This window comes from Schistocerca piceifrons, chromosome 2 (assembly GCF_021461385.2).
Source record: "Schistocerca piceifrons isolate TAMUIC-IGC-003096 chromosome 2, iqSchPice1.1, whole genome shotgun sequence".
Classification (NCBI taxonomy): Eukaryota; Metazoa; Arthropoda; class Insecta; order Orthoptera; family Acrididae; genus Schistocerca; species Schistocerca piceifrons.
The window spans coordinates 767,790,619-767,804,951 of NC_060139.1; the positions used below are offsets into that span (position 1 = coordinate 767,790,619).

At 37.9% G+C, this 14,333-nt stretch overlaps 1 protein-coding gene across 9 annotated transcripts in view; it reads left to right on the forward strand.

The window, feature by feature from the left end:
• Positions 1 to 14,333, forward strand: part of LOC124776292 (mitogen-activated protein kinase kinase kinase kinase 5) — a 305,769-nt gene that overhangs the window by 203,456 nt on the left and 87,980 nt on the right. For all 9 annotated transcript variants that reach the window (XM_047251199.1, XM_047251204.1, XM_047251200.1 and 6 more), the window contains one exon: positions 9,973 to 10,067. In XM_047251199.1, coding sequence (XP_047107155.1) covers positions 9,973 to 10,067 — 95 coding nt within the window. The remainder of the gene's footprint in view (positions 1 to 9,972; positions 10,068 to 14,333) is intronic.

Below are 14,333 nucleotides of genomic sequence, written 5' to 3' on the forward strand. Positions count from 1 at the left end.
TTTGTCAGGGTTTGGCTTGAGGTGATTGGCGTCATAGTATTGAGCCAGTTTTTCAAGCGCTGTAGAGAGATTTCCGGACGTTGCATCAAAATTGGACCCCTGGACCACCACAGCTGTGTCATCAGCATATACGAACAGTCTTGCATCTTGAGGTATAGGTTGGTCATTAGTGTACACATTATAAAGGATGGGAGAAAGTACACTTCCTTGTGGTAAGCCATTCTTCTGCAGTCGCCATCTACTGTTCTTACCATTTAGGGGCACACAAAATCTTCGATTCTGCAGAAGACTACCAATAACCATCGTCAACCTACAGTCCCCTGAGAGGTGATATAATTTGCACAATAGCTTTCTGTGGTTTACCGTGTCGTATGCAGCAGTAAGATCTATGAAGGCTGCTCCAGTTATTAATTTTTTTCAAACCCATCTTCTATATCTTGTGTCAGATTAAGTATTTGCCCACAACAAGATCTTCGTGGTCTGAAACCGGCTTGTTCCTTTATGAGCTTTCCATCTATAGTTTCTGCCACCTGGTTGAGAATCATCCGCTCCAGTATCTTATAGAGATGGCATAGAAGTGACACTGGTCTGTAACTTTTGGGGTCCTTTATCTCCTTGCCAGGTTTTAGTGAAGCCACCACTCTTCCCTGTCGCCATAGTTTTGGAATATTCAGCTCTTTAATACAGGTGTTCATCATTTGTAGTAACCAGTTTTGAGTTTTGGCCCCAAACTGTTTTATCTGCTCCATTCTAAGGTCATCAGTTCCAGCGGCCGTATTCAGTTTCATACTCTGAATGGCATCTTCCAGTTCGGTTGCTGTGAATGAAACATTGAGGAGTCCGTAATCTTTTTGTTCTTGGGGTATAACTCTTTCCCTTTCTCTTTTCCCTTTGGTTTTCCCATTCTTCAGAAGTTGGCTAGCAATCTGATTTGCTGTTACCCTATTCTTCTGCTGGTGGTCAGTTGGGTCCCCACTTAAGTTTTTCAGTAATTTCCATGCACGTCTGCTGTTTTGTTTTATGTCAAGATTCTCGACTAGTTTGCACCACCTTGATCTCTTATCCTCAGCAATAGCCCGCATTAGTTCCTCCCCAGCCTCCATCGTATCTTCACTGAAGGGGTCCTGAGTGAACAGCTTTTGGGTACCTGTCAAGTAAGACCTTGCTGCTGCCGGTCAGACCCTGGATGTACTGGGTACGGCAACCCCTTGGGATGTTTTTCCTTGAGATCCCTTTCACAAGATAGATAAATCTACCATACTCATCTGGTCGAGGAGGGATTTTCTCAATCTCTTCGTCCAATTGCTCTTTAAATTTCTGCCAGTCTGCCTTTTTGAAATTAAACCGTCTTCGGAAAGGCACCTCCTCTGGTTTAACCATGGCATTCACAACACAAATGACGGGTCTGTGTTGTGTACTTGGGATAGGTTCTTCAACAAGCTTCATGCACTGTGCTGCCAACTTCCTACTCACAAAGATGTTGTCAGGATTATATCCCCTTCTCCATCTTTTGCTGTTGAACGAAGCTGGCTGTTTTGGGTCATGAATCAGTTGTAGGTCGTTAGTGTCAGCCCAGGCTTCAAGCTGTACACCATTCTCATCAGTCTCATTATATCCCCATGCTTCACCATGGCAGTTGAAATCGCCCATGACAAAATTAATATGGTCATACGTAAGTTTGTTTGGTTCATGGAAAACAAAGTCCACATCTGGTGGTTTGTACACAGACATCACAGAGAACTTCTGGGCATGAATGGTAAGTACTTCAATGTTATTTACTTCTATCATTGCGGCTGATGTTACATTGAGCCCGGGTCTGATGAAAATCGCACTCCCATACTTGTCGTGAGGTCTTTCAATGGCCAAATCAATTCCTGCTATTTTAGGTCTGTGGCTGGCAGCTCCCCAGTGTGTTTCCTGCACCAACAATATGTCGCATTTATGTTTATAGCACATGTCTGCTAATAAAACACTCTTATGACTAGAGAATCCCTCAATATTTATCGAGATCGTCACAAGGGGGTGGTCTTGATAAAGGCCGTTGCATCTTGATGTTAATTTGGTTTTGGACTTTAACTTGATCTGGTGTTAGAAGGATTAGCCGGTGAAATCTTTCACTGTTGCCAGGGTACTCCCGATTGTGTCTGTCTTCAGTCTTTAGGCTCACAATCTTCTAGGAGGCTCCTTCTTTGTACCCCTTAGATTACAGTGCAACATCTTTTTATTGGTGTCACAGTGTATTTGTTTTAAAAATGCAAACAATAATAGTTTTTCTGTGATAAGTGATATTGCCATGGTCTCATTGCTCACGTAATGCCCAGCATTTGAAAGAAATAATTCCAACTGATGAATGCATCAAACATCTGTGACAAATTTACTGCGGTATCCACAACTCTCCCTTCAAGCATTGCAGAGATTAGATATTTCTTGATTCTGTCCATAGTGACTATTTTTGGAGGTAAGACTGACTGATATTCATAAAATATGAAGGAAAGAAAATTAGTCTTGAGTCACAGTCATAATTTTTGCTTAAAGCCCTATATATCTTAAGTCCTGAAGGCCCATCTTCAGCTATTTGACATTATTTTGTCATTGTGAGACTACAGTGATTGATGGTGTAAAACCACTGAATTACACATTACTTTAGATTTTCCTAATAACGGTTAATATTTTTGATAATTATGTTTTTATAAGGTAAATTATCCGTACTTCAGTTCTTAACAACTGCTAACTGAAGGAGGCCACTAGGAACTGCTGAGTGAAAATAATGACAAAATAACATGTTAAGCACCTGAAGAAGAGCGTTCAGGGATAAAAATGTGTAGTGATGTAAACAGAATTTTGTTTACAACTTAAGGATAATGTTATTTCCTTCATATTTGATTATGTTTGTCAGTCATATCTCTAAAAATAGCCATTATTGATAGGATTAAGAAATATTTAATCTCTGCCATGCTTGAAGGGAGAGTTCCGGATATTATAGTAAATTTGTCATGAACCTTAACTGAGTTCATCTTTTGGAATTATGCTGTCAACATTTCTTTGAAATGCATGTTGAACAGTGTTACAATGTCTTGTAATCTACAAGGTCTGTGTGTACCAAAATAAATACAAATTACATCAGTCTTCCTAAAATTAAAATTGTTGATTTTAAAATTTTCTGCAAGTGGTTTAACATGAAAAACAAAACAATCCATGATTTCCCAAATATAAAAAATTGTGTGATGTAAGAGAGTACATAATTATGCCAACAGTTATTGAGTAAACTTAATGGCAGATTAAAACTTTGTGGCAGATGGAGATTCAAACCCAGAAAGCCCTGACTGACTCAAGTTTCTTGCTCCATGCTGCTTTGCATTGCCTTATCAGATGTCTTCTTTTGTGGAAGGTTTATCTCAGTTCAATGAATGATCATAAGTTGCCAAAAAATCTAACCGTTAACACTTACTTTTGTAAAAGTATGGTATCAACTAGTTACACCATGAATGACATTGTGAGTCACATCCTCGTTATGTTAAAATATAAATTACAATAGATTTTCCATTTGAACCCAACATTTGCCAGAATTAATACTCAAAATTAATTATATTTTATTCTGTTCATTTCATGTATGCTTTCTTAATGTCTGTGTGGCAACTACAGCATGATTTTGAGTTCCAGCATAAGTAAATGTGTATCTTTGGTGATTTTAGACCATCCTGTCTTGGATAATTTAATTCTTTTATTGTTTGTAGATATTTATGGCGTCAGTTCATCTAATTACTGTTATTGCATTTTATCAGTTAGTGATGCAGTAGTAGTTAAATTTTGCACTTTTAAAATTTTTGTCACTGTAGCAAATTACATGCCAAGGAAATAGTGAATAACAACAAAGTCACCATTTTTAGTGAATTCATAATAAAGTGTACTGGTTATTTTCTTCACAAATAAATTTATTAACTGCTCAAACATGTTGGAATATCAACAATATAAGGAAAAGACACATTGTTACTCATCGTAAAGATGACACATGGAGCTGCAGCCAGGGACAAAAGCTTTCAACCAAAGCCTCCTTCAGAAAAGGAAACAAACACACATTCATTCACACAAGCAAGCACACCTCATGTAAACAAGACCACTATCTCCGTCACCTTGGACTGAATGCATCATATGAAAATAAGGGTAGGAACAAACAAATGGACTCCCCGTTCCAAGTGCATGAAAGAGTGTTTCTCCAGCTCATCAATGTTTCATTTCATTTCATTTTAGTGTTTCCATTCTTTTTTTCTGCTTTGAGTAACAATGTGACATTAGATGCACCAAAAATGCTTCTACTGTAGTATAGTTAAAAAACAGAATGTGTTTGTTGTGACGATCTATTTTTATGGCATTTCCTTTTAGTTTTAATAGTATTGAAATGACAGGAGTTTATTACTGTGGTCATCTGATAAAATCAATCCCAGCCTTCATGGACGCTGGAATTGGGGTTAATTAATATGATGTATACTCAAAGGCCATCACTGTGGTATCAGTAGTGCAGCTCAGGTTAAGACTCAACCAAGACCCATTTGTTGCAGTAGTAAACAATGATTTACCATTTTGGATTGCTTACATAGTTTTGAAATATTGTTTGGGTTCTTGTTTAACATTTGCAAGCAACGTATTTCTTAACTTTACATATGCAAAATATTTAATTGTTTTAAGAAGTTTTCTTGGTACAAAGTGTAACACATTCCAGTTTTATGAATTATTTTTCATTGTAATGAATAAGTTTGGCCGATTAGGGCAACTTCAGGTTTCAAATATGGGGAGGACAGTATGTTCTATGAATGTCCTATTGCCACTTCATCTACATCTACATTGATACTCCGCAAGCCACCCAACGGTGTGTGGCGGAGGGCACTTTACGTGCCACTGTCATTACCTCCCTTTCCTGTTCCAGTCGCGTATGGTTCGCGGGAAGAACGACTGTCTGAAAGCCTCCGTGCGCGCTCTAATCTCTCTAATTTTACATTCGTGATCTCCTCGGGAAGTATAAGTAGGGGGAAGCAATATATTCGATACCTCATCCAGAAACGCACCCTCTCGAAACCTGGCGAGCAAGCTACACCGCGATGCAGAGCGCCTCTCTTGCAGAGTCTGCCACTTGAGTTTATTAAACATCTCCGTAACGCTATCACGGTTACCAAATAACCCAGTGACGAAACGCGCCGCTCTTCTTTGGATCTTCTCTATCTCCTCCGTCAACCCGACCTGGTACGGATCCCACACTGATGAGCAATACTCAAGTATAGGTCGAACGAGTGTTTTGTAAGCCACCTCCTTTGTTGATGGACTACATTTTCTAAGCACTCTCCCAATGAATCTCAACCTGGTACCCGCCTTACCAACAATTAGTTTTATATGATCATTCCACTTCAAATCGTTCCGTACGCATACTCCCAGATATTTTACAGAAGTAACTGCTACCAGTGTTTGTTCCGCTATCATATAATCATACAATAAAGGATCCTTCTTTCTATGTATTCGCAATACATTACATTTGTCTATGTTAAGGGTCAGTTGCCACTCCCTGCACCAAGTGCCTATCCGCTGCAGATCTTCCTGTATTTCGCTACAATTTTCTAATGCAGCAACTTCTCTGTATACTACAGCATCATCCGCGAAAAGCCGCATGGAACTTCCGACACTATCTACTAAGTCATTTATATATATTGTGAAAAGCAATGGTCCCATAACACTCCCCTGTGGCACGCCAGAGGTTACTTTAACGTCTGTAGACGTCTCTCCATTGATAACAACATGCTGTGTTCTGTTTGCTAAAAACTCTTCAATCCAGCCACACAGCTGGTCTGATATTCCGCAGGCTCTTACTTTGTTTATCAGGCGACAGTGCGGAACTGTATCGAACGCCTTCCGGAAGTCAAGAAAAATAGCATCTAGCATCTTACTTTGAGTCACATAGGTAAACATGTCTTTTTGTTCTTTTTATTCTATTATTATTTGTTAATATTTACAGCATTAGTTCATCAAATTATTCTGACTGTATTTTCTCAGTTTGTTGAGTTGAATGTTTCTAAATTTTGCCATTTTTGTTGTTGAAAAAAATTACTTATCAAAGTGAATTGTGAATTTCCACAACAAGCAGTAATTCTGTTTATGGCCTGCCAACCACAATCACAGTTAAAATTAGAACAGCAAGTGTATATTGTCAATGAATGCTGATGATTGTTACCCTTTCTTTTGTATTTTAGATCTGAAAATGGCCTAATTTCACCTAAAGTAGACAGTAAAATATTTGTGATTTAGACTTTGGGTTGTATGTAAAAGTACAAATTTTATTTCTCCTTTTGTCAAAGAAGCCTCACCTTTCTGTGCACACTAATTTTCTGATGCATACTGTATGTTATAGTTAAGAAAGTCAAGCAGTGTTTCATATCAAGATATTCAATACAGACGTTAATGGACAAAATGTTCCAGTACAAATACTTAGAGTTTGACATGAATGCTGCTACCAAATACGGTAATTGTGCACCATAAGAGCTATCCGAAATTGAATGTTGCTCATCCAGAACATTACGAATGTAAACTGTTTCATTTCTACTAGAAATAAAAAATGAAATTTTAGAATCCAAGTCTTTTTTATAAAATTTCATTTGATTTAAGATATTTTTATTTGGGATTATTGTCATAGTTTTCTGTGGTAAACAGTTTTTGTATATATTCAATAACATGCAACATCCCAGAAAGAAAAATGATTTCAGATATTTAATATGACAACTCAGAAGTTCTCCTTGAAGCTCTTAGACAATGAAATGTTTGATGCAATCGTATCTGTAATTGCCCCTATCACCCAATTTGGACACACACTATATTCAGAGATTATGAATACAGCTGCAGTATTTTAGAACTTCATGAATATTTCTTGCAAAATCATCTGTAATAGTCATACTAGCAGTCCAATAATATCATGTACATTGCCAGCTCAAATCAACAACACAGAGCATGGAGAAACATGTGCTAAGGGAATCAATTTGTGCACTTTGGAATTCAAATATTTCTAGTGTGTACACTAACACATTATTGAATTTAAAATATTATTACAGAATCTCATCAGAGCCTTACTTTATCATAGCTAGAGTAGGAACCTCCTTTGGTAGTTGTTTCTGCAATTCCATTAAAAGATCAGTATATTTTGAGATTGTCTCCTTAAACTTGTTTGTTTTGTGTAGAGCTACTATTTGTAGATACCAATCTCAGCTTTTAGCAGAATAAATATTATTTTGGTAGTGGATGTTCAATGTAAATAATTGTGCAACTGGTTAATTTTTTAGATAAAGTGGATATTTGATATATGTTTATTAAAAATGTAAACCATCAGGAAACCATCTCAGATATTTCAGATTAATAGAAAAAACTGTATTTACCATTTGTGATGATAACGAAAAAATACAATTGTTATGTCTAGTTCCTTCAGTGACAAAACCAGATTATTTGTACAGAATTCTCTTGTTTGGAATTCTTACAAGTTGTTAATGTTGATACAGCTGCCAGTCCTCTTTAGCTACATCATTGTGTTGACTCTTTTTCAGGTTTTTGTGTGCCGTCATTTGTCTGATAAGAAAGACCTAAATATTTTTAGTTTGATGAATGAACCCTGTGTTGTTTTTTTTTTCCACATCAAGTGACGAGAAAACAACTTGTTAGCACATGACATTTCACAAGTTTATTTCTTGGGCTCATTGTCTCTGATAAGCACATCCATCATGTCTCGAATCAGTAGATTTGCTGGTTTAACTTCCAATCAACACAAAACACTGCATGTGGAACCAATCTGACAGGTGCCCAATTGCAGAACTTATGTACAAATTGTACCATACTTAGTAACAAAAGCTACCACTGATTGCAGAGGAATACATCTGCAGTGCTTATATTAAAAGAAAGAAAAATCCATTTCCATGATCACAAGATAATAATTATTTTTAAATGTCTTACAAAGAGCCCAAGGAAAGGAAACTAATGTTAAAGGAGGGGGAGTATCACAAAATGATGTATGTTTCTTGTGCGGAAAAATATTCTCGAACTGGACCTGTTCATATGGAGTTTTACTGATAAGCTGTTATGAGAAAACGACCAGACTGACAGCCAGATGTATCACAAGTATTCTCGTGGTGAACTGGCAATCAGACTGTGCAATATTTTCACTGAGGGCTACGCTTTAACATGTCTACAAGTCAGAGTTATGTGGCCTTCAAGTCAGAATTACGTGGCAGTTGCTGGCTCTGAGCAGATGAGTGTGACAGTTGTGTGTTTCATGTTTAAATGAATTTATAGCGCAGTATTGATTCTACAGCCTTAATTGTTTTGGTGAAGGGAAGGTCAATCCTGTGGCTATACAACTGAATATTGAAGAATTAAGTTCATTGACTGTATGCAAATTGTACACTTTTCACATTAATGCAACAAAATTTTTCATCTGAAACAGAGTAAGTACTGAGTTTATTTCTGGTAATGTTTTATTACAAGCTACCTAATACTGCTCATGAATGGGTCCACAAATGTAGTCATATCACGATGTGTCTCATCAAGCAATTCTTATTTTAGCTCAGCATTTTGAAGAACATTACAAGCCTTCACTGTGACAGTTGTAAATGCTCTTGGGATGGTCAAAGATGGTTGAAAGTTAGTCGTTTTATTGACAGTTATGGAAATTGCACACTCTACAAATTGTCTTGTTCAACTTAAGCAGTGGTGTGGGAAGCTGACGGACCAGAGCAACTTTAGCATGAAGTGTTACTGCCAAATTACATAACTTGATGAAACTTGGACCACATATGGAAAGAACTATTACAGTATAGTATAGAAGATAAATGAAAGAAATATGCAATGATATGAACAGAAATGAAACTTTTATTCAAACATAATAGTTACACTGAAGTCATTGTGATTTATGATGGTCCCATGGACGTTACCCAAGGCAGGATGTGGTTCTTAATACGGCGTGTGATGATTGTGGATAGCAATGCATACTGTGCAATGTGCCCCCATACTGGCCACAAAGTTCCACTCCACAGCATGGTTGACAACTGCTGGATGGTCGCTGGTGCACGTTGATGTGCTGTAGTACATCTCCCCATTGCATCCCACATGAACTTGATGGCATTTAAGTCAGAGAAATGGACAGGTCAGTCCGTTCGCTGAATATCCTCTTGTTCAGATGGCTCCTCTACCTGCGCAGTTTGATGCGGTCATGGATAATCATCGATTAGAAGGATGTCATGGCTGAATGCATCCATGAAAAGATGCAAATTAGGAAGGAATACAGTATTACAATAACATTGACCAGTGAGTGTACTGTGTTCAGTGAGTTGGAAGTCAGTATGCCCATGCAACATTATGCCTGTCCAAGGTAGCACGTGGACCACCAAAATTATTGTGGTCGACAATGTTCCTGGATGCGTGACATACGCACATATATGGATGGGGAGAGGTGGGAACATACACTGCACCAGTGTGTATGAAAAAAATTGCCAAAAGTTATGAAATTCTTCGCCACCTCCATGTTGTAGGTCACCCAGTCACCCAATTATTTACCTCTTGCTAGAAATTCTTGTTGTGAACACGTGTCCTGACAGATAATTTCCTTCTGTATTTGGTGTTAAACCCTGAAACAAAAATGTTTGTTTGTTTTCTCTGAAAGTGGAATGGAGTTTCCATATAATTTCCACATGCTCATCATTATTTCCTACTGTTTCTGTATATGATAATACAGCACTAGTGAATCTAGCCTGAGGTGAATAGTATCCCTATCTTCCTCTGTTCCTCTCTTCAACCTGCCCCCCCTCTCTCCCCCTGTTTGTGTGTGTGTGTGTGTGTGTGTGTGTGTGTGTGTGTGTGTGTGTGTGTGTTTTACACTTCAAAATTAATTTTATGTTTAGTTTTCATCGTTTGGGTGTGCCACTTTTAAATAAAGCTACTTTTGAATTTTTACAGGGCTACCTTGCCTGTAGGGGAAACCTCCCACGCTCCTAGCCATGAGCACCACTGTGATATACATCGGAACATGAATTTCTTCAACCAGTTCCCAGGTAACTGTCGAGTACATATTTAGATGATAATATACTTGTCATGTTGTATTCTTAAATCAAAATGGACCTCCATTTGCATAATTTCAAATAATAGGGCCTCTTTTCTGTGAGTTTTAGAGCTAGTGCTTACCATTCTGCATGTCTGTATGCTTTTTATTTAAGGTATTGAAATGGTTTACTTTAAGCTATTGGAATAATAGGACTAGATGAGGTGTACATGGTATGGTCTGAATAACTGTGAAATTTGCCAGGTGATAAGAAGAATCTTCTGCTCAGTTTCCTTGACCTTTCCTCTTTCACAAATTTTATATAATGAGCCCTATGTTTCACTGTCACATGATGTAAGTAATTCAAAACTGGCATCTTTTATTGTGAGATGAATGCTGTCATTAAAACATTAGAGTCAAATTAAAAACAAGAATATAATTGAACTGATTAACTATTAACTCCCATAGCTATCAACTAGTATAGTTAGTGTGCAAGTATTTTACCCTGAAGTCACACATATTTGTAATGTTACAATGACTGATTTATAGCTTGAGCATTTTGACCTATTGCTTTTCAGCATGTGCAGAATGATAATGCCTTTGTTTTAATTTACAATTTTATGTTTCACTATCATATTGTCAGAAAAGCATTCCTTTATGTGAACCTGCTGTCCAAGAAACATAAAAAATGCAGTCTACTGGTGTACTTCCTTTTGGTTCAAAATTTACTGTTTAGAGCAGTTGATTTATATGTATGAAAAAGGAGCAAGTTGTCACATTGCTTGCCATAGTGTAAGAACAGTTGTATGTGTAATTTAGTTCTCTGCATCAAACAATGGAAAATCCAGAGAAAGAAAGTTGCTACTCACCATATAGTGGAGATGCTGAGTCGCGATAGGCACAACAAAAAGACTCACACAATTATAGCTTTCGGCCATTAAGGCCTTTGTCAGCAGTAGACACACACACACACACACACACACACACACACACACACACACACACACACACAACTTGCACACGTCTGCAGTCCCAGAGTGTAGTTTCAGTTCTCTGGGACTGCAGATGTGTGTGCAAGTTGCATTTGTGTGTCTGTGTGTGTGTGTGTGTGTGTGTGTGTGTGTGCGCGCGTGCCTTAATGGCCGAAAGCTATAATTGTGTGAATCTTTTTGTTGTGCCTATTGCAGCTCAGCATCTCCACTATGTGGTGAGTAGCAACTTTCCTTCTCTGGTATTGTTAGTTCTCTGCATGTAATTCATGTGTTTTTAAATAGACTGAAATGCAATGCCACTGAGAGTTGCTTGATGAACTGCTTCTGAGCTTCATCCTTCATGTGTAATACAGTTTCTGGGAATGTTTGACTTCTGCAGTCAGCTGATACTTACATATGGGCATTTTGAATTGAAACAATTTCTCCATCATCTGGCAGAAAATCCAAAGAGATTATGGTCATATGTAAAATATGATAACAGCAAGACACAGCTGATGCCTTCTCTGCGCGATAGCAATGCAAATACTATCAATGACTACTGTGAAAGCAGAGTTACTAAACACAGCCTTTCAAAATTCCATCACTAAAGAATACAAAGTAAATATTCCAGAATTTTGAATCAGGAACAGCTGCCAACATGAGTAACTTAGAAATAGATATTATCAAGTACTCAATAGATAAATTCTTAGGTATGAAGTAGTAACTGTAAAATAATAATAATAATAATAATAATAATAATAAGTAAAAAATTAATTATTTTGTGTAAAGAAAATTTATTTTAAAGTGACACGTTCCACATCATTATGAAATGTCGTATTCATGATCTGTGGAACAAGGATTAATGTATGTGTATGTGTATGCAACTTAAATCACTTAATAAAAGTGAGTATTCCGGTCCAGATTTTATACCAATTAGGTTCCTTTTAGAGTATGCTGATGCAATAGCTCCACACTTGACAATCAAATACAACCGTTCTCTCGACGAAACATCCGTACCCAAAGACTAGAAAGTTGCACAGCTCACACCAGTATTCAAGAAAGGTAGAAGGAGTAATCTACTAAATTACAGGCCTGTATTATTAACATCGATATGCAACAGGATTTTGGAACATGTATTGTATTCAAACATTATGAATTACCTGGAAGAGAATGGTCTATTGACACACAGTCAGCGTGGATTTAAAAAACATTGTTCTTGTGAAACACAACTACCTCTTTACATACACAAAGTGTCGAGTGTTACTGACAAGAGATTTCAAATTAATTCCATATTTATAGCTTTCCAAAGGCTTTCGACACTGTACCACACAAATGGCTTGCAGTGAAATTGCGTGCTTAAGGAATAGCGTCTCAGTTATGTGACTGGATTCAGATTTCCTGTCAGAGGGGTCACAGTTCATAGTAACTGATGGAAAGTCATGAAGTAAAACAGAAGTGATTTCTGGCATTCCCCAAGGTAATGTTATAGGTCCTCTGCTCTTTCTTATCTATATAAACGATTTAGGAGACAATCTGAGCAGCCATCTTAGGTTGTTTGCAGATGGTGCTGCCATTTTATCGTCTAGTAAACTCATCAGAAGATCAAAACAAATTGCAAAATGATTTAGAAAAGATATCTGAATGGGGCAAAAATTGGCAATTGAGCCTAAATAACGAAAAGTGTGATATCATCCACATTAGTGCTAAAAGGAATCCGTTAAACTTTGGTTACATGATAAATAATTCAGTTAAATAACTGGGGATTACAATTATGAGCAACTTAAATTGGAATGAGCACAAAGAAAATGTGGGGAGGGCAAACCAAAGACTGTTTTTTATTGGCAGAACACTTAGAAACTGTAATAGCACTACTAATGGGACTGCCTACACTACGGTTGTCTGTGCTCTTTTGGAGTACTGCTATGCTGTCTGGGATCCTTACCAGATAGGATTAACAGAGTACATTGAGGAAGTTCAGTGAAGAGCAGCATGATTCATATTATCTTGAAATAGGGGAGTGGGTGTCATAGACATATTGCAGGATTTGGGATGGACACCATTAAAACAAAGGCTTTTTCATTGCAGTGGAATCTTCTCATGAAATTTCAATCTCCAACTTCCTCACTTTCTCCTCCAAATGTGAAAATATTTTGTTGTAGCTGACCTACATAGGGAGAAACGATCATCGTAATAAAATAAGGGAAATTAGAGCTTGCACAGAAAGATATAGATGTTTGTTTTTTCTGCACGCTGCTTGATAGTGGAATAATAGAGAATTATTCTGAAGGTGGTTTGATGAACCCCCTGCCAGGCACTTAAGTGTGATTTGCAGAGTATCCATGTAGATGCAGATGTAGATTAAAATTTATTGCTTTGATTTATCTTGTACTAATCCACAGTGCTATATCCCAATTAATTCTAAACATAGTCTGTAGATGAACACAGAAATTTCTGGGACAAAATATTTGCTTTGAGGTACAGTTCAAACCACTTTATTTTTTGCGAACACAATACAAGTAACTTGTATGACCCATATAATGCTTCATTCAAACAATGGAAAATCCAGGATGGCATGTAACAATATTAAAGAAGGAAAGTTGCTACTCACCATGTAGCGGAGATGCTGAGTCGCGATAGGCACAACATAGTTGATCTCCACTTCTGAGATGGCTACATCAGAACCTCCGTCCATGTCAAACCTACTAACCACCAGCAATACCTCCACTTCGACAACTGCCACCCATTCCACACCAAGAAGTCCCTTCTGTATAGCCTAGCCACCTGTGGTTGTCGCATCTGCAGTGACGAGCAGTCCCTCTCAAAATAGACTGAGGGTCTCACTGAAGCCTTCACTGACCGTAATTATCCTCCAAACCTTGTACAAAAACAAATCTCCTGGGCCTTATCTTTCCCGTCGTCCACCACCTCCCAAAGTCCCACAGTCTGGCCACAGAGGAGCATTCCCCTTGTAACTCAGTACCATCCGGGACTGGAGCAACTGAATTACATTCTCCGCTAGGGTTTAGATTACTTCTCGTCGTGCCCTGAAATGAGAAGTGTCCTGCTCACTATCTTTCCCACCCCTCCTACAGTGTTATTCTGCCATCCACTGAAGCTACACAATATACTCGTCCATCCTTACACACTCCCTGCTCCCAATCCCATACCTCATGGCTCATACCCCTGCAATAGACCTAGATACTTGTCCCATACATCCTCTTACCACCACCTGCTCCAGTCCGGTCAGTAACATCACCTATCGCACCAAAGGCAGGGCTACATGTGAAACCAGTCATGTGATTTACAAG